This window comes from Podarcis bocagei (assembly GCF_964188305.1).
Source record: "Podarcis bocagei genome assembly, chromosome: 10".
NCBI classification, from domain to species: domain Eukaryota; kingdom Metazoa; phylum Chordata; class Lepidosauria; order Squamata; family Lacertidae; genus Podarcis; species Podarcis bocagei.
The window spans coordinates 55,587,032-55,608,513 of record NC_138135.1 but is presented as its reverse complement, the minus strand read 5'-3'; the positions used below and the strand labels follow the sequence as shown (position 1 = coordinate 55,608,513).

General features: G+C 41.3%; 2 protein-coding genes across 3 annotated transcripts in view; one reads left to right on the top strand and one right to left on the bottom strand.

Annotated features, from left to right (window-relative positions):
• IMMP2L (inner mitochondrial membrane peptidase subunit 2) overlaps positions 1 to 21,482 on the top strand; it is a 479,372-nt gene that overhangs the window by 151,056 nt on the left and 306,834 nt on the right. The window lies entirely within an intron of this gene.
• Positions 10,994 to 21,482, bottom strand: part of LRRN3 (leucine rich repeat neuronal 3) — a 45,143-nt gene continuing 34,654 nt past the window's right edge. The window contains exons 2-3 of one of the 2 annotated variants that reach the window (XM_081211602.1): positions 17,237 to 17,300; positions 10,994 to 13,978 (exon numbers count right to left, since the gene is read on the bottom strand). In XM_081211602.1, the coding sequence (XP_081067728.1) occupies positions 11,503 to 13,629 (2,127 nt within the window). In that variant the 5' untranslated portion in view covers positions 13,630 to 13,978; positions 17,237 to 17,300 and the 3' untranslated portion in view covers positions 10,994 to 11,502. The remainder of the gene's footprint in view (positions 13,979 to 17,236; positions 17,301 to 21,482) is intronic. The other variant, XM_081211601.1, reaches the window with a different exon arrangement.

The following is a 21,482-nucleotide window of genomic DNA, read 5'->3' as shown; positions in this document are numbered from 1 at the left end:
TGTTAAACCACTTTGAGGTTTATTTATTTTTTTACAATCAAGCTTTTTTATATATAAATCAAGATAATTAAACAGTTGGTCTGTGAGCACTTAGAAAAGGATACTGCGGCTACTAAGACCCAGTGTGGGTTTCTCAACAAGTTATGCCAAACAAATCTTGTTTCCTTTTTTTGATAAGTGTTATAAGCCTGATGGATCAGGGGAATACTGTTAACATAGCATATCTTGATTTCAATAAGACTTTTGACAAAGTCCTCCGTGAACTTGCAGAGAATCTGCTAAAATATGGTCTGGGTGAGGTTACTATTAGATAGATTTGTAGTTGTTTGACCAAATCCAAAGAGCACTCACTAATGCCTTCTCATAAAAAAGTGACAAGTGGGGTGCCACAGGGTTCTGTCCTGGGCCCATTGTTGTTCAACATCTTTATAAATGACTAGGATGAAGGAATTGAGGAGATGCTCATCACATTTGCAGATGGCACCAAACTAGGAGTTGCTAACACTGCAAAAGACAGAATCAAGATTCAAGATGGCCTACCATGCACACTATGAGCTAGGTTGCTATCCTCTGGTGTGGTGGGGGATACTATATCCTTTTGTCAGTGTTGAAATGATTCAGCAGCTGTCAATCTGGTCAGCTTCTGTTCATGGAAGCAGAAGAGTGCCATATTGCCCTTTGCCTCAGGCAGCAAAATGTCTTGGGCCAACCCTGGCATTGGCAGGCAACTTTTCACACTCTGAAGTTGACTCATTGTAGCCAAAGTACAATGAAGTACCATGAACATTGGGGGTAGGGGGCTTAGTTAATAATAATAATAATAATAATAATAATAATAATAATAATAATAATAATAATATAATAATAATAATATAATAATAATAATAATAATTTATTATTTATACCCCGCCCATCTGGCTGGGCCTCCCCAGCCACTCTGGGCGGCTTCCATAAAAACCAAAAATACAGTAAAATGTCACCGAGGCCGTTTAGGGCTTTAAAGGTCAGCACCAACACTTTGAATTGTGCTCGGAAACGTACTGGGAGCCAATGCAGGTCTTTCAAGACCGGTGTTATATGGTCTCGGCGGCCGCTCCCAGTCACCAGTCTAGCTGCCGCATTCTGGATTAGTTGTAGTTTCCGTGTCACCTTCAAAGGTAGCCCCACGTAGAGCGCATTGCAGTAGTCCAAGCGGGAGATAACCAGAGCATGCACCACTCTGGCGAGACAGTCCGCAGGCAGATAGGGTCTCAGCCTACGTACCAGATGGAGCTGGTAAGCAGCTGCCCTGGACACAGATTTGACCTGTGCCTCCATGGACAGCTGTGAGTCCAAAATGACTCCCAGGCTGCGCACCTGGTCCTTCAGGGGCACAGTTACCCCATTCAGGACCAGGGAATCCTCCACACCTGCCCGCCTCCTGTCCCCCAAAAACAGTACTTCTGTCTTGTCAGGATTCAACCTCAATCTGTTAGCCGCCATCCATCCTCCAACCGCCTCCAGACACTCACACAGGACCTTCACCGCCTTCACTGGTTCTGATTTAAAAGAGAGGTAGAGCTGGGTGTCATCCGCATACTGATGAACACCCAGCCCAAACCTCCTGATGATCTCTCCCAGCGGCTTCATATAGATGTTAAAAAGCATGGGGGAGAGGACAGAACCCTGAGGCACCCCACAAGTGAGGGCCCAAGGGTCTGAACACTCATCCCCCACCACCACTTTCTGAACACGGCCCAGGAGGAAGGAGCGGAACCACTGTATAACAGTGCCCCCAGCTCCCAGCCCCCCAAGACGGTCCAGAAGGATGCTATGGTCGATGGTATCAAACGCCGCTGAGAGATCCAGCAGAACTAGGAAACAGCTCTCACCTTTGTCCCTAGCCCGCCGGAGATCATCAACCAGTGCGACCAAGGCAGTTTCAGTCCCATGATGAGGCCTGAATCCCGACTGGAAGGGATCCAAATGGTCCGCTTCTTCCAGGCGTGCCTGGAGTTGTTCAGCAACCACTCGCTCAATCACCTTGCCCAGGAATGGAAGATTTGAGACTGGGCGATAGTTGGCCATAGTTAAGCACACAGCATTAACTTTGGAGACTATACATTAAACCAAACTGAGTGTTATTACTTGGAATGTCTCCAAACTGACATCTTCTGGCTAGAAAGAGACAGAGCAAGCCTGTTTGGCAGGAAACTGAGGTTTTGAGAAGAGCAAAATACTTAGGAGCTCAATAACCACGGTTGGTTGGCATCAGTGGAAGTAATTATGTAATTAATGGAAGTTGTTAATTGTGTTGCTGGCTATCCAAATGGTATGATTTGTCAGTAAATTCATTTTACAATAAAAGAAATGAATGGATGTTGAGGGGGAAAAGATAGGGAACATAAGAGCTGCTATATTATCCTGTGAGCCTTGTTAGAAGTGCAAGAGTTGTAAAATGAGCCAGTGAGCACCCTTAGGAACTTTTGGAGGTGGGGGACATATTTGGATGTCTGCCCTTCTGGGTTGTGACCTGTAAGGCTAGACATGGAATGCCTTTGGGACTGCCTGATCTCACCCACCAGGAATTGTGGGGCCCTCATCTAAGACTTGGGTCAGGAAGTGTCTATATTCATCTTAAGAGTGAGGCTTATGTAATGGGCTATGATCAATCCATGTGAGGTGGCTCACCCAGGTTTGGTTGGGTTCTGGTTGCTCCCACATGGTGCTTACCCTCTGCTGAGATCTGTATTGAGTAAAACGTGGTCCTAATTCAATCCCACATATTTGTGTCTTGCCTCTTATTTACCTAATCCAGGTGAAAATTAAGGAAGAAAAGAGAGTAAACATGGGGCTGGTGTATTATCTTGTGCACTCTTATAGAAGAGCAAGATAGCACCTGTATGTATCATTTTTCGGGGGGGGGGGCACCTTGATCTTGTTCTGCCTACTATGTGGTTGCTTATTTTTGTTATCTTCTGTACCTGCCTGTCAATGGTAAAACAGAGATAAAGAAATACACCTGGGATGATCTGTAATGAGAACTATAATATATGGTGAATACAGTGGAGTTGTTGGAGGGTGGGTGAAAGCTCTTAATAGTCTTACCCAGCTGCAGTTCTTTATCTCTCTTTCAGTTCTGACAGACAGGCATACAAGACAGCAAGCAAGGAGATAGCAGGTAGGACCAGATCAAGCTATTCATTTACATAAGAAGGGCACAGGTGTTATCTTGCTGTTCCACTTAGGATATGTCAGCTTCCGTGTTTAAATGGTGAATAAAATGTCCATACTGCACTGTCATCATCATTCTTTCTCCTTTTTCATCCCTCAGAAAATATGTGTTGATCTTACCATTTTAAGAGGGAAAGGCTGATGGCCAGTGTTGTCTAAGACCTTTTTTAAACAACAACAACAACAGCAACAACAAACAAATAAACTTTTCTTACCTTTCTCTTCTTTTTGCAGGATAGCTCTTTAAGTAACCATGATATAAGTATTTAGATTGTAGTCCTGTGTCATAGCTTACTTGTATAAGCAGTTAGTGAATGCACTGAACTACTAGAACAGCCTTCTCTAACCTGGCCATTGGATATGCTTGCTTGGGGCTGATGAGGGTTATACTCCAGCTCTCCGCAGCTTAGTACACAGGAGAAGAGGTAAAGCTGATGGATGTGCAAATATATATATAATATTTGTTCCTTTTCATTCTAGTTAGCCTGCTTATGAAGTATGAATGGGGATGAAGCAGTGGATGGGGAAGCCACTGTATGAGATAATAAAATGTTGGCAGTGAATACACAGGATGATCATAGAATCATACAATTGGAAGGGACCGCCACCTGCAATACAGGAATCTTTTGCCCAATTAGGAGTCTCATGCTCTACCAGCTGAGCTATACAGATGTTCTATTACAACTTGCCTCAAGTATAAAGAGTAGAAATATGTAAAATTGTAAATGTTTAGGTAGTCTGCCCTGAGTCCAAATGTGTGGGAGAATGCTCCTCATATATCTAGGCAGTAGTACAGGTAGACCTGGACCTTGGAACTGATGTCCAGAGCCCTGTAGCTCAGGTGGTCCCAACTGGCCACCCAGAGAGCAGCTGATGGGGGGACACTAGCAAACAGGCCCTGCCGGAGCATGCGATGACCTGTTGGGACCAATGTAGGTTGACACAGCTTGCTTGCTTTCAAAAGCATTTTATAGTCAGAAGAAAGCTGACCAGGCATGCACATGTTCATAGATGCCTTTTATTTTTACTTTTAAAACACAGTGGGTGGGTTTCAATGCTGGTGCTACTCAGAGTAGTCCAATTGACATTTATGGGCACGATTGACTTAGGTGCTGTCTAGACCAGTGTTTTTCAACCACTGTTCCGCGGCACACTAGTGTGCCGCGAGATGTTGCCTGGTGTGCCGCGGGAAAAATTGAAAAATTCGAAAGATTTTTTTTTTAAAAAAGTCAAATTTTCGCCCACTAGGCGGGCGCTGGACTGTGTCCACCCTATTTTCCATCCATCCTGGGTGGGGATCAGATTGGATGGGATCGGATGAGAGCGGACAGGCGGTCCGCTCTCATCCGATTCCCCATAGAGAGCAGCGGGGCTCTGACATCTCCCTCTCCGCACACAGTGGTTGTGTGCCTCGTGATTTTTTTCATGAAACAAGTGTGCCTTTGCCCAAAAAAGGTTGAAAAACACTGGTCTAGAAACTGCATCTTAAAAAGCAGAGACATCACCTTGCCAACAAAGGTCTGTATACTTAAAGCTATGGTTTTCCCATTAATGATGTATGGAAGTGAGAGCTGGACCATAAAGAAGGCTGACTGCTGAAGAATTGATGCTTTTGAATTATGGTGCTGGGGGAGACTCTTGAGAGTCCCATGGACTACAAGAAGATCAAACCTATCCATTCTTAAGGAAATCAGCCCTGAGTGCTCACTGGAAGGACAGATCCTGAAGCGGAGGCTCCAGTACTTTAGCCACCTAATGAGAAGAGAAGACTCCCTGGAAAAGACCCTGATGTTGGTAAAGATTGAGGGCACAAGGAGAAGGGGACGACAGAGGACGAGATGGTTGGACAGTGTTCTTGAAGCTACTAACATGAGTTTGACCAAACTGCGGGAGGCAGTGGAAGACAGGAGTGCCTGGCGTGCTCTGGTCCATGAATAGTCAGACACGACTAAATGACTAAACAACAACAACTTAGGTGCATTAATTGTAATGAGTCTGCTCTGAGTAGGACTTGTTGAAATACAACCCAATTATCCTTTTCAACAACACAGTGGTGCTCTTTCCAAGTAAATGTGTTTAACTTCAGGGCAGCCAAAGCAAACCCCATTTTATTCCAGTACTTATGATGGTGCTGTGATTAAAGTGATTTTAAAATGCGGAACTGCACATGCTCATAGTATTTATTTATTTTCCAATCAGGTTTGGCAAACTTTTTGTGCGTGGAGGTGGTGGTTTGTTTTCCTGTAAAGTATCAAGGCTGCAGAAGTGGTTGTAAAGCATGTAACGGCAACATCGGAAAGAGATATATTAAGTGAGTGCTTCACATGGCAGTCTAAAGTGTCCCACCCTACCATTAAGTCTAAGATCTAAAATTCCCTAGTTCCACAACTCTTTGGGCTTTGGGTGAAAAGCAGAAATATGGTGACAGGAAGACAGAGTCACTTCTGTGTATTGTAACATCTAGAAGCCACTCACATTTGGCTTTGTAGGTATATACAACCTATTTTTTATTTGAATAATGACAGTAGTTTTAAACCACTAAGGAGGGCATCGTCTACATTCTGTTTCTGTGTTTGAATGAAATCCTGACATGCATGGTTATTAGACATCTATCTAGCTTGTGTTGCCTCCCCTAATTTTTATTTCAACCTTTTGCAAGTGGCACATTTAGGAATGATTTTTAAATGATGATAGAATTATACAGTTCTGGAAAATGTGGGAGAGTAAATGGGATTGCATCTATGGTGTACAAAAGCATGGCATAATTAATATGTGATTCATAAGCATTTTATAAAACAGGACTCTCTCTCCTGGAAGGAAAACCTACACTGTATATTCTAAATTTACCAGAAACAGAATTTTCTCATATCAGTTCAGTTCACTATTTTTAGTAAAAACTTTATGAATACACAATAACCTTTTTGCATTTAAAACCATCAAGAAAAAGTGTGTGAGAGAATGTATTTATTTATGAGATTCACTAAGTAGAAACATTTTAATGTTATATGGATCCTTACCTAAGTTAACCTAAGAACACCAATGGGAGGCAATTTTCTGATTCCTTTTTCCTAGCTGCAATCAACTGTGCTCCCCAAAGGCCTGTTTTGAGGGGCCCTTCAAAATAATATGGGCACAAGGGGGTTCTGGGGAGGGATGGAAAACTTTCCACCAGCCAAACCTAGCATTGATTGACTTCTGCTCATGCTACACCCCCATGTTCCACCCCACATTGTCCAGGAGGGCCTCCAGTCATCCAGAAAGACTTTTGGTGGGAATCCAGATGAAGTGAACAGGAAACTTTCATTCTGTGAACTTCCTTAACTTATTGCAGGAGCCATGTTACCGTCATGAAACCGTGTGATGCATGGAACACATTGTGCCTAATTCTTAAAGAGGGATACTATTTCCAAATTACAAAAAACTTGAATTAATGTTAAAAAGAGGGCCTTCTCGGAAGTGGCGCCCGCCCTGTGGAACACCCTCCTATCAGATGTCAAGGAAATAACAAAACCCCACCTATTTAATCCTCAACATTTCCCACATTTTGCTTGGAGGATCTGCATGGGGCTTCTACCCGTGTTCACCTGAATGTAAGCAGAGCCTTTTACACAGTTGGAGAGCCTGATAAAGTAAGGTCCTTGACTACTAAAGGTGTTCTACGTGCATTCAAGTGAACATGGGTAAAAAGCTCCCTTAAGAGACACATATAATGCCTGGACACACATATAATGGTTTGAATCTTTCAAGCAAAAACTTCACTTAAGTATCAGTTAAGTGGAAGATAGCATTTTAGATCATTTGAGTAAATTCTTCTGTTTTAAGGAAAACTCTGGGTGGAATATGGGACACGGGTGGCACTGTGGGTTAAACAACAGAGCCTAGGACTTGCCGATCAGAAGGTCGGCGGTTCGAATCCCCGCGACGGGGTGAGCTCCTGTTGCTCGGTCCCTGCTCCTGCCAACCTAGCAGTTCGAAAGCATGTCAAAGTGCAAGTAGATAAATAGGTACCGCTCCGGCGGGAAGGCAAATGGCATTTACGTGCACTGCTCTGGTTCACCAGAAGTGGCTTAGTCATGCTGGCCACATGACTTGGAAGCTGTACACCGGCTCCCTCGGCCAATAAAGCGAGATGAGCGCTGCAACCCCAGAGTCGGTCACAACTGGACCTAATGGTCAGGGGTCCCTTTACCTTTATCTGGGTGGAATTCTGCATTATAGTAAATTACACAAGGAAGCATAGGCACTAGCTCTAGGGGGCTGAGGCTATTTTTTTAAAAGGGGGCTGCCCCCTATTGTTGAGGCCAAAAATGGAGCCGGGCGTGGAACGCCGTCAGGATGTTGTGTGATGTTGCACATGCAGTCAGGATGTCACGTCGCCCCCCCTCAATGTTCTTTGGAAGATGGCGCCTCTGCAGGGAAGTGTAAGAACTGCTGATTTCATCCAAGAAATAAGTTCTTATTGGCATACTTATGGCAAAGTGCTCTTTGTGTGTGGCTATTTTTTTTTGCCATTGATCTCAGCTGCGCTCTTTGAAACAATGTAATTCTAACCCCTGAGCTATATCAGTAACTGGTTTTAAATGTACTTTGTCTCATAAGACAAACATACAAGATACATGAACAAGTTCTTGCTGACCTATACAGTGCTGACTTTATAATAGGTCATATTTCAAGTACTGTGTGCTTGATAAATAGCCTGCCTCTAAGAGCTCTGTCCTCGGTGCTGAAATCTCTCGTGATGTATGGGCACGTCTGGCTGATAAATTCTAATGTCGGCATGTGTGTGATAGCGATTCATCAGGTTTGTAAAGAGTGTGCTCAGTGAAACATGCTGAATTCATGAAGATACATATTTTGGATATTATAGAATTACCACAGGGACCCACACACATCCCATTTTGGCCTTTAAAGCTTCTGTGGAAATCTCTTGCAGCTTGCAAGCAATGACTAAAAATGACCCAGAAAGAATTTGTCACAATTTAAGATGAACTTTTAGTAATTAATAACTTGCTTTCAAGGGGGATTTGTTGTTGTGACAATCAGTGGCAGACCGAACACAGCAGTCTCTGTATAAAAAGAGGACATATAAACACTAAGAAAGCACTGTGATTTGTATAGATAACATTCTTGGTCAACTTCTTATCCAGCATAATTAAAAGTCTAGACTGGTTTTTAGGGTTGTGGAAAAATTGCACACTTCCTAAATAGATTTTTGAAATTTAAAATGTTGAGTAAAAGTAAATTTTCAGACTCTTAAGAAATTTGAGTTACTTAATTTTGGGCTTTGGGGCAAATTCTAGTTTTTAGTGTCCTGCCTTCGAATTATATTTTGACTCTGAAATGTCACATTTTCACATCCTAATTTGAGTGAATTGTCAATCTCAAAGAGAAGGTCCTGCTATCTCTCCAAATTTATTTAAAGCAGGGGTGGGGAGCCTCTGCCTTGTAGGCCAATCACTAGGTTTTCCCATTTGGTGCATAAGCCTGCTTTGGGGAAGCCATGCCTACCTGCCCTACACCTGATGTCATAGAGTTAAGGGCAGAGCTTTGTCAAAGCTTTCTTGAGCAGTTTCCAAAACACCTGACAGCCATTTGGTTGGCTTACTCCCATCTGCATCAGCTGATGTGAAAGGTCATCCTGAGTGTTTTTTCTCTGCTTTGTTTCAGCAGCTGTTTCACTCCAAATGGGTTTTCAGTGAAGTGGCTGGTGGAATAAAGATGGGAACACCTTACTTTTAGCAGTGATATGTTGCTTGCTAGTACTTTGAAGCCCCCAACTTCAAAGCACCAAATCCTTTGATGTCATTTATGAAGATAGGTGATTGATAGATGGCCTACCTGTCAATTTTGACCTGCAAGGCACATTCTGATAAGAATCTGGCCCATTGAGCCAAAATGCTCCCCTCCACCAATGTAAAGCCTTGCTGAGACAGAAGGCCAGAATTGGGGGGCAGTTTTTTCATTCATTTATAATATATGTCCCTGTCTTTCTTCTATGATGGAAGATAAGGGAGCGTATACTGGGGTCCCAGGTACTTTCCAGGCACTGACCATACTCAGAGCTATTTAAACTTCAGCAAGAGTGTAGCATCATATTGTCATCATATCATATCTTTGACTGCGCCAAAGGAGATACTGCTGAAACCCAAACCACCCTCAGCCTTCTTGACTGAGTTGTCTCCTGATGATTCAGGAAATCCATGAGACAGCATTGCATACTTTTAACCTATAGAGTCTCTCTTTCTGCTCTTGAATCTCAGCTACTTACCTTTTTCTAAGGACAAAGCTGCTGGCATTCTACTCATCTCTATACCTTCCTGTTCAATGCCAGCCCAATTTCCCCCCCCCCCCTGCAGAACCCAAATGGTGCCCTCATCTTGTAGCACCATTCAGAAGTCAATTCCTGCCCATTTATCCATGTCTCCCTTATGGTGCCACCTGAAGCAGGCCACTTCATCCTGCTGTTTGTGCAGAGCTGGCCCTGTTATTTTCCCTGCATATTGGCCATTTCTGTCTCGTTTCTTCCCAGTTCTTGATATTCTTGTCAATTCTTTAGGAATTTGTGGACATCACCTCTGACATGAACAGGCTACACAATCCAGTTATTAACATTGTAATCATGTAACTTATTTCCAACTCCGGTGGTATATGTTTTCCTCAAAATTAGGGGAGACTGTAAGTCAGAATTCTACACTTTTGTGGTTGACTCTTATTTTGGTGATGATGGTTATTTTGCATCTGACCTGCTTTCATTTTTACAGCTCTTTATTTTTGTTGTTATTGATGATTTAATCTCTATTGGATTTAGGATGATTATTATTATTATTATTATTATTATTATTATTATTATTATTATTTAGTCCTGAACACTGCAAATGCACCAGAAAAGCAAATAAATATTTTCGATATACCAAGCCTTGATACTCAAATGTGCATACACAGCCAGGCTGAGTTACCTAGAATTCTTCATTTGGTTTGAATGGAGTCTGGGTAAATCACAGAATCTAATCTGGTTGGTTTCTTTGAGACATGCAGTTTGAAGGCATGATACACCTAGAGAAAAGATTCATTGCTAACAATAGTTACTTCTTGAATAGTTTGCAAGAAAACCCTGATGGATCACACCAAAGTCACATCTAGTTCAAAATCCAGTTTTCCATTGTGACCAACCAGCTCCCTTTGGGAATAATATCAGCAGGTCACAACATTCTATTAATTTTTAATCCTAATACTCTTTCAGTTCAAGTGGTGTGGCCCAGTTAAGTAAATGCAGATGTTCACACAGCTCATCTTGTTTCAGTTTTCTACTCAATAATAGCTAGTCTGTAAAATCGGAATGATTATGGTAATGGCTTGTATGAAAATGGATCCATGACTTTGGGGCATTCAATTGTTTTAAAATATACAGAAATGATTGTAGTACCATGATTTTGACTAGAAACTGCTGAGCGCTTCATAGATTACAAATTAAATACAGCTCCAATAAGATTTTTTGCTGTTTTGTTTTGTTCTTTTTAAAAACAAAACACAACACAACACAACGTAGTGGAAATTAGCCCTGGTGTTCAGCCAATGAAACACCTTTCCTAAACATTTATGTGAATACTTCAGAAAGTGTTTTATTGTGTCCTTTATTGCAAGTACACAGCCTGAAATAGATTTGATGCAATCAGGCCTGCAAGTTTGTGTGCATTTACTGGATATTAAAATGTTGGTGTTGCACAGTATGTTCCAGTAAATCCCAAAAAGAACTTATTTAGAAAGAAAGAAGTCCAAAATATTTTGATTGTACTCAAAAATGTATTTTTTCCTCATAAAAAAAGTTTCACATACTCACTGTTTCTACTCTACAGAATTTGTCCAATTCATCACACCACGGGTCAATTCTAGTTCACTGCAAAAACTCGTGGCTAATGTGTGTCATATAACACAGGAGGAGGGTATTACTCAATTCCACTATTTCTACATTTAATTAAAAAAAAAACAAATACATAAAATTTTCTCCTCTACTTGCACTGTATAGACAGCATTGAGTGCCTCTTAGATTGTAAGAAGTCACACTATAAAGTCCTAGAAAACAATTTGGTTGGCACAGAATTCTTCAAAGACAGGTGTTTGTTTTTAAAAAATACCACACCGGCAAATATTTGTATTTGTAACTATCACCATCTGCTAAGTCCAAGGTTTTGATTTTTGTACAGGGATACTTTTTTTTTGCTTTTTTATTGAGCACAATTATTTAGTCTTGTGCACCCCAGTTTAGCACACTAGTACAGTAACATTGGTATCTCATGACATATTAGCTGGAACACCTATGACTGTTGCTTGGACTTCGAGCGCTGTGCTTTTCTCTTTGTTAGTATCCCAAAGACTGATTAGAGGAGGGTAAAGCTCACTGAAGGAAAAGGATTGTTTCTTCAGGTAATTCCTGAAGTAGCTGTGTCCTGCATCACAGTTCATTTCATGAGAGATGCAGCTGAAGAGAGAAACCACACAAAAGAATCCCAAAAGTGTAGCAAGACAGACAAACAATGTAGTGATGTTGTTCTTCTCATAATTTGCCATTGCTGGATCCAACCCTTTTGTTGCAATGTTGACGCACTGCCTTGCATTCTGCAACTGGACAGTGGGGATGTCCATACAAATTGTATATTCCGTGGACGGGGTTAGATGTGTAAAATTATAGACTTTTATATGGGATGGAATTCGAGTGCTCCGAGAAGCCAGAGAATTTCCATCTTTGGGAAAGGCAGTCCATCTGATGGCGGATTTCACTATTTTGGAAGTTGCTTTCCAGGACAGAAGTACAGAATTAGATCGCACGTCTTCTACCTTAATAGACAAAGATTTATGGTTATCCTGGGGAAAAGAACCATCCACATTAATCATAATGGATTTTAAATCTGCACCGACCAAATTAGTTGCTATGCATGTGTATAAGCCACTTTCTTTTTGTGTTATATCACTGATATCTAGTGTTCCTTCTGAATGTACATAATATTTAAGAGAAACAGTGTTGGGCAAAAGTTTATGTCCAGATGGAGTTATCCAATACACTTCAGGCTCTGGTTCTGCTGTCGCTCTGCAGTGTAAAGAAATATAGCTGCCTGTTTCTATATTTATGTTGGAGGGAAAGCTTTCTGGGGCTATCAGTGGAAGGCAGATTTCCATCATTTCTCTAAAATGAACCTTCCTCACATTCTGGCCCTGAAATTCAGGAGGATCTACACAAAATAATGATTCCGGCTCCATGAACCTAATGCTAGTTTTATTCATATTAATCCATCGGATGACGCAGTCACACCGGATTGGGTTGCTGTGTATGCTGATTTCCTTGAGATTAGGCAAAGATTCAATTGTACTACGGTACAGGGCACTGAGTGCATTACTGTTGAGCATGAGTGATTCCAACCGGGGAAGTCGATAGAATGCATTTGGGTGTACGTATGACAGTCGGGGGTTATTCGTAGCTTCTATTTTTCTCAAGTCTGGCAAATTGTCGACTGCCAGGTTATCAATAGATATCAGTTCAGGCATGTTATTAATTCCCAATTCTTTGAGGTGTATCATATTGCTAAAATCTCCTCTTCGTATTCTGTTAATGGGGTTCTTGTTTAAATCTAAAAATTTAAGGTTAGTAGCCTTTTGAAGAGCAGTGTGGGGCACTTTTACTAATCTGTTGTCATAGAAAGAGATGCTTTCTAAATTGTCAAGGCCAGCCAAGGCATTATCTGGTATTTCTGTGAGATTTATGCCTGCTAAAACCAGGCTCCGCAGATTGATAAGGGGCTTAAAGTTCATATCTTCGATTCTGATAATTGGGTTTTCTCCAATCATAAGAATCTCCAGATTAGGAATAGCTTCAAACCACTTACTGTTGATCACTTGCAGACTATTGGAATTGAGATGAAGTCTAAGAAGATTATAAAGACCTGTGAAGGCTCCTGGTGCAATTGTGGAAAGCAGGTTATGATTAATGTAGAGCTCTTGGAGATTGTTCAGCCCAGTGAGACATTTGTCCGGCAACTCTGTAAGTTTGTTTTCTTCCAGATACACTGAAAGAAGTTGGGGTATCTTCCGAAGTTCAATATTGGCCACTGATGATAAACTGTTCTGAGATAAATCCAAACCAGTAAGGTTTACTGGGAAGTCTGCTGGGTATTCAATTTTTTTAATGTTGTTTGCCTGTAGAAGTAGAACCTGTGTGTCAGCAGGCAACTGGGTTGGGAAAGTTGAGAGACCTACATCATTGCAATCCACTGTAGAAGCTTCCATGTATATGGATCTTGGAGTGAACCACGGTCTTATATCACATGTACATGACTGTGGGCAGTCTGCTTTTTTATCTACAGCTTGAACTAGCACAGTGATAGTTAGGCCAAGTAAAAAGTGAATTTTGAATGGCATGTCCTTCATTTTAGCTCACTGTTCCAGAAAAGTAATTGGCCCTTAAGGATTGGACAATTACAGTTTTTTAAGTTCAATAGGAGATGGTCATTGGAGAAGACAAAGACTTGCATTTGTCAAATGACGCATGCTGCAGAAGCACAACAACCTTCTCTTTCTTGGAAATATGTGGCTCCTTTGCAGTCACTTTGTCCAGTTAAGAGAGGCATATTTGGGGAACAATAAATATTGAGTTGTATTTGAAAAATGTGGTCCACCCAGGAGGTCGTCAAAAAGGAAGCAGAACAATCATATAGTAGTGTTAAGTTTAGATTCCATGATGTCTTCCTTCTTTTTGTTGTTGTTGTTGAAAAGAGACCTTCAATATAAAGAGAGAGAAAACAATTAGTACTTGCTGCTATTAAACAATATAAGCAGAAATATTTTTTGGTGAAAACATATTGTGTTGCTTACTGCAGGTGATATTTAGACAACCTGGCAGACAGATCCGAAAAATCTTTATTGCCTAAAATGCTGGCATCTGGTCACAGAATACCAATGTAGGGGTGTGTGTGTAAGAGACAGAGAGAATCACTAAGTATTCAGAAATTTAAGCATTTGCATGTTGATACAATTAGCACAGCAATATGCCTAATAGTACATATGTCTGCTTGAAGGTAAGCCACATTGAGTTCAATGGAACTTACATATAGGACTTCAAGTTTAAATTTACAGCTGAACTTAAATCCACTGTGTATGAATGTAAATGAACAGGTTCTTCTATCTGCACTGGTTCTGACCTCTCCTCCCACTGGTGATGTGGTATCTACCGAACAAATGTTGATTCATGTGTCACCATCATCTGTAGTGAGATCAACATCTACTAATGTGTGTACATTTTTGGGATCATGACCAATATGTTTGTGAGAATGAGTACAATAAGAATTCAAATCACTGTAGAACTTTACATCTGGTTAAACATAATAGCAACTCAGTTTTTTCCAGAAGGCTGGCAGGGTTGGTCTGTTACAGCAATATCAGCAGCAAGTCTTGTGGCACATTGCTTGGCACACAGTATTTTCAATAAACAACCAAAATGGTAGGCAATACATGACCGACAGATCAAGTTGCATTCTATCTTGCACTGTTTTCCTTTTGTTTCCTGCAGTCATAATTCACACTGGTAGCTTTGTTGGCAAACTTGTATGATAAGGCCAATGGTTCACTGACATTGATAAATGTATTTTGAGATGTTGCTGGTAAAAGATAGTAAACACTGCATCCCTGGCAAAGGATCTCTTCCAAGATGTAAAGCATAGAATAGTCTGAACTAACATCTGATTTGGCTCCTTCCTTCCCTTCATTTGTTGGCATTGAATGCTAATCTCCAAGACTGACTTGCAACTTTTAGACAACTAGTGACAAACGTTATCTGAAATAAACACTGCTGGTGTCAGCAGGAGAGGCATAGTATCTTTCTCAGAGCCATCTATATTTCCCTTTTTAAAACATATTTTATATTCTGTTTTCATCTCTTCAGTGCCACATAATTGTATTTTGCTCTTTTCTGTTCCTTTATGTACACACTTGTACATACATGTGTGCACATGCTACATACATAAACAGTGGAGATATTCTTAGCCATTTTTATTAGGTATGTGTGTGTTTCTACACACACACACACACACACACACACACACACACACACACACACACCTCCATGGTACTGAAGGCAGTTAAATAAATGACTTCAGTAATCCCTGCAACAATCCGTTAAAGTAGGTCACAATTATCCCTGTACAGCACTGGGGCTGGGGCTGTGAGATAATGGCTTCCTTAAGGCCATGTAGTGCCTGAGACAAGTTTTGGACCAGGGATGCTTTGAGCCACAACTTAATAAGGGACTTAACAAGAAATAGCCTTAGACCAACACCCTCCAGCTTCTTGTTCCATTGATCTCTCTGACTTCAGTGGGACTACTTTGGAGCAAGCAGCTTGACGATTATAGTCAATGGCTTGGGGGCTTTGCATCCCAGTTCTGCCGCTTTCTAGCTAAGCAGGGTTTTCAGAAACAGTTTTGAAACTGCTCTGGGCACTGAAGAGGCAAACGACAAATTATTGGCACTATCCTTTAAGCATCCGCAGTAGACTTTCCAAGGCATATTTCTATTGTCGGTTGTTCTCTTCCACTTGAAATGCTGCAGAAACCTTCAAAAGAGGTTTGATTTGCCATCGTGTTGGTGCCATGGCCAATGGCTGCACTGCAATTGGTTTAGCTGTGTTTATGAAGCTTTTGTCCTACCCTTCTTCCAAGATGCTCAGGGCAGCGGATATGATCCTCCCCAATGATTAATCCTCAAAGTAACCTACTGGGGTAAGTTGAGCTGAAATATAATGGCTGGCTGAAGGTTATTCACTGAGCTTCATGACTGAGTAGCAATTTGAACTCTGCTGTAATGCCTCCAAGCCTGTAGTATTGGGGTGATATCAAATGGTGTCGGTCCACTCGCACAATGAACTTCTGCTTGTGCATTGGGGCTTCCTCTCCCCGCTACAGCCCCTACACACACACACACACACACACACACACACACACACACACACACCTCCCCCCTTTGTATGTAGGTGTAAAGCTTTCTAACTCAGTGTTTCCCAAACGTTTTTGGGCAACGGCACACCTGTTAGCCGGAAAAAAATCTCGCGGCACACCACCATTAAAGCCCCACCCCGTGACGTCAGCGCGCAGCGTCACGCCGGGAGGGACGCACAAAAGCGAAAGTTTTTTCCCTCCCCCTTGCCGGGGTGGGAGGAGGCAGCAGAGCGAGGGCAGCTGAGGCGGCGGCGGCTGTTGTGGTGGTGGCGGCGATAGCGGGCGGAGGAGGGGGCGGCGGCGGGAGTTGCTGCTGCTGTTGTTGCTGCTGCTGCCCGGACATGCCGGCCTCCTCCTCCTCCGCTGTCTCGCGATCCTCCCTTTTGCGCGCGCTGCCCCGCCGCTCGGCACCACCACCGCGGAGCCGCCCCCGGCTCGACGCGGATCCTCGCCGCCGCCGCCGCCTCTCACCGCCCGACTCGCCCGCCTTCCTCCCACGGCACACCAGCCGATGTCTCACGGCACACTAGTGTGCCGCGGAACACCGGTTGGGAAACACTGTTCTAACTTGCAGTGTCTTAATGTGTATAAATAAAATCATCAGACAATGTGTGAGCTAAACATGTCAGTGAAACATTATGTTGTTTTGAGGTTTTCTAATGCATTTTTTTGTGGCAAGGGGCCAATATATATGCAATGCAAAGTAGCACTGGTACAGAATAACATAATCAAAATATAATCTGTTCCATGAAATTAGGTACTCTTCAGGCTTGCAGAGAAAAGAACATTTGCACAAATGGTTAGTTAATAAAACTCTGGCATTAGCTTCACAAGCTGAATTACCTACCGCCTTGCTGTCCCTATTGTTGGATGTGCTGCTGGTGACAAAAGACTTAAACATGGGCCTCTTTCCTGTATTAAAGATTTGGCGGGGGGGAATTTTCTTGGACACTAGTGCAGTAGTTTAGAAGAATTATAAATATGAAGTTAGCACTACAGAAAGCTCATAGGCAAAGACAAGACTTCTTCTATTAGGGTCGGTGTTACCTTTCAAGTTTATCCTTGCTAATGCCTTCAGGTAAACTTCATTATTGGTTCTTTCAGATTTGATCTAAAGAAAAGAAAGTTACTAAGCAATGAACTCAAGTAACCTTGTTATTTTACAGTAGGACTGGATACTCTCTTGGTATTGGCTTATTTGTAACATTGCAGAGCATCAAGTTTACAATCTCTTGCCCAAAGTAAGGGATGAGCTTAGAAGGGGAGGGGAAATTGTGGTGTTAGGAAAGTGAGAATCCTTGGTGATTAACTTGCTTCATATCCATTGGAGAACAGGAAATTTCCATTTGGAGCTAGTTGCGGGCAGAATTATGTGTATAAATAAAATTATACGAAGTGCTTTGACAAAGTGCTTTGACTATTTGTAGAATTACTTGCCATGAATATATCTAATTCTCAGTCTAAACTAGTGTCCATCACCACATTGTATGCATTATTCATTGTGTAAAGAATAATTCCTTGAAGGCACTGCCAATAAATTTCATAGGTGGCCCTCAGTTCCATTATTAATAAGAACCAAGATTCTGGTGTTTAAATATGTGTTATTTTGGTCTGAAATAACAAGGAGAATAACAAGCAGCCTCATGCTTTGCATATATACTTCAAACAATATCGAAATGATTATTTAGCTGTTGTATGAAGTGTTGGTAATGGGAAAGGACTTTTTGGAAATCATTTTGGCATTGCACATAGCTACTTCTCTCCTTTCTTTGTGGTGGGAACAAAAGATCCACAAAGTCTTCCATTAATTACCATTTTTTGTCTGAATCAGGTTACTATGGTAACAGCTTTGGAACAAGCCAGGTTATTAGGGCAGCTTCAAACCATGGTTTAATATCCTGCTTTATTTCAAAGCTTTTAACCTTAGTTTTCTGGTTCAAGCAAAATGGAAAACAGTGGGTAATGGAGGAACTTCATGGTTTGTTTACTTGTGCATATGAAGAGAGGGACAAAGAAGTTGTGTGTTTGGCCAAAAAGGTTTGTTGTCAGTGTGTCAAGAGCATACTATCCTCTCACTCGCCCTGAAAACACTTAAAAGGAAATGCTAGTGACCTGTATGTCCAAGACCAGGCACTCTACTACGCATCTAATGGTGATTCAGAACTAGCATTTTCTTCATACTAAACTTCTAGGCACCAGAGTGTCGAGTATGCAACAACTTCCTATCTAGCTACCACCTAAACTGAAGGTATAACATTTTGTGTGTGTTATACTAAGAAAGAAATGCACAGTTGTCACAAATGTAACAATATTAGCACATTCTTGCCCCATTCTGTGTGAAAGGAAATTCAGAAAGGAGAAATCTACTTACCCCTCCACCCCCTTGACACATGTGTGATTATTTTGTAACCTGAAACATATAGTGCACTTAAGCGTGAGACCCCAACAGCATTTCATTGCTGAAGATGAAACTTGGCTGAACTTAAATTTATATTTTGCATTTAATTTTGTGGTGTGTGTGTGTGTGTGTGTGTGCGTGCGTGCAGCAAATTTCATTCCTCTTTCCAAGGTGCAAATACCAGAATGAAATTTTGATAGTGTGAGTGCTTCATTTATTAATGAGTGAGACATCTTACACACGTCTCCTAATGCTCAGTAAAAGTGTTAAGTTTATATACAGGAGGAACATATATGTCTGAGTGTAGACTGCAAACTTTCTTGTTAAAAGCTAATATGCCTCTGGCAAAAGAGCTCTGTGCTGCTGCTACCTGCCAGCTGCTACTGGCATGCTGAGAAATGATCAAGCTGCTCATTTCCTTCCTGTTTGGCGTTTAAGACATTTCTAGCTTAATATACAGAGTATATACAGTATACAGATGACTTTATACTAAAGTAGATGGATTGTACTACTCTATTAACTTTACAAACACAAAGCGCACATAAGCACAAACTCTTCCAGGGTTTAATTTCTTTCTCATCCTGTAGCAGCGAATTGGGGAGCCCTTTTGGGGGGGGGTTATGACTGCTTTCTTCACAGGGATAATCTGTTAGAGGACACATGCTGGCATTTGTGCTAGACCAGTGACAAAATCAGGCAGAGCCAGAGCTCTTTCTCCTTTTCTGCCACCTCTTTTCACTTACACCCCCCCCATTGTACCCCTTTCCTCATTTTTCTCTTTGACACCCACATGAAATTAAGCTGAGGGCTGCAAGTTGCTCACTCCTGCTCTAGCATGACCAAGAAATTGAACTCAGATCCAGAAGTTGAGCCCTGGGTTGGCTCTTAATAGCTTGGTCTTATTTCATGTCTGTGTGACAAAGTAAGTGGGTTGCAGTCTGGGTCACAGTTCAGTTAGGGTAAAAGTTTCTGCTTGCCACAAGCACTAAGGTCACCATTATTTGGGGCAAAGGATGGGTTTTGCATTGCAAAATATGTGTCTTCCCTCTGCCTCCGTTCACATCCATTATAATGATAGCTGGCTTCAGTGCTACTTAAACATTAAAGAGCAAACTCACTAGATCTCTTTATGCGCCATATATCTTAAGAAAACGAAAGCTTACTAGAATTAGGCACTTAATATGTTTGTATTTCTGCATTTCTGCTGGAGCTGGAGACCTTACTTCGCAAGTGTTTTATTTACACCTGTTCAAGGTTCTGTTCTGTAAAGGCCAACTGCAGAGATATTTGCTTGTTATAGCAAGCTTTTGTTAGGAACTAAGCAAAATTAATACAAAATGAATAAAGACACATGAAACGTAAAGCAGGTCATGTCAGAAACATGTTGGTTATCAAAAAACAGACATTAAATCTTACTTTCTTCATAGCTGTTTTCCTCTGTGAACTGAATATCTTTGTTGGAGGTGTACAGTCTGATTATATGTATATATATTGGGATTGAAGGGCCATTGGGTTTATTGGGACTCATTCTATCAGTGAGGGAGAAATTCAGCTCACATTTTAATGCAAACCCACCTAATTCACACTACATGAACCAATACAGGAACTGAAACACAGCTATCCTTTGAAATTTTCACTTCTCTGAATTTTGCAGTGCCAGTCTCCAACAACAAAATGTGCACATAAAGGTGCATATTAATATATAGTAAATATTGCAGGTGCATGGTTTCTGTTATTAACACCATGATATATCATGATCATGGACAGAAAATTGGTCTAAACTCTGGAAGCCCTGTATTAGCCTATTTAGCCTTGAGTGCCATTGTATCTCAGCTTTACTTCAATGGTTAGTACAGTGGGGACCCACTTACTGGGCCTTGCTCTTTTTGAAAGATCAGTAAGGTAAAAAAACAAAGTACTTTGATAAATGATAGAAAGTAGTAGCTTGATAAAACACAGCACAAGCCACGCTGTGATGGAAAAACCAAGAGTTCACTCCAGTGGTTCTTCAGACTATTCTGCCTTAAACATCTAGTATAACTATGTTATTTTTCTCAACACCAGTATCAATATGTTGCTTTTTGTAAGCATCATTAAAAATAATTTGCAGCTGTAATATTACCATGCTGAAATGCATCCTTTGTTAACTATGACAGCAACATTGGCTGCTTAAAAAAAAAAAAAATCCCAGATACGTTCCGGACTCTCGAACAGTGTGACCCTTTGCAGACTAATTATCTCTCTTGTAGACAATGATTGGTATGCCTTAATTAGGCATGTGCCTCTTGCTGTCACTGATGACTCATGCCTTGGTTCTCAAGGGATGTGTGGATCTCTTATTTGAGCTGGAATGGATAAAAAGAGGACATTGTTTTTAATCTTTGGAGCTAAGGACCAGTTAGATTGGGCAGAAAGGAATGCAATCATAAGGCACTAGAAAACTCTTCCCACCCACTCCGTTTAGTGTCAGAAAGCTTTATTTAAAAAACATTGCAGTCTGAATGTAACATCCCCTGCTGCTAATGAGAAAAGCAGTTCATCTCACATTGGCCTATTTAGAGGTAGTGAGGAGTCCCAAAACACAGCTGTATTTACACAGCCGCCTCTCAAAGAAAACTCAGCTAAAAAAAGGCATTCTGTAATTTATGTTACTTAAGCTTTTCTGTAAGAATTGTCATAGGTTGCTATCAAATAAAAAAAGGGAAGAAGCGTGTTGATTACCTGCCTGGACTAGAGAGAGAAATCTGAAGGAAAACAACAACCAGTATTGGGAATGAAGAGCAAAACCAAATATTCAAACACATTAGTTTAGTAAGTATATTCTGTTTTGGACTGATGATGTGTAGTTTTCCCAGTATATTTAAATCATAGTTAGCATCCTTGTAATGTGAGGCG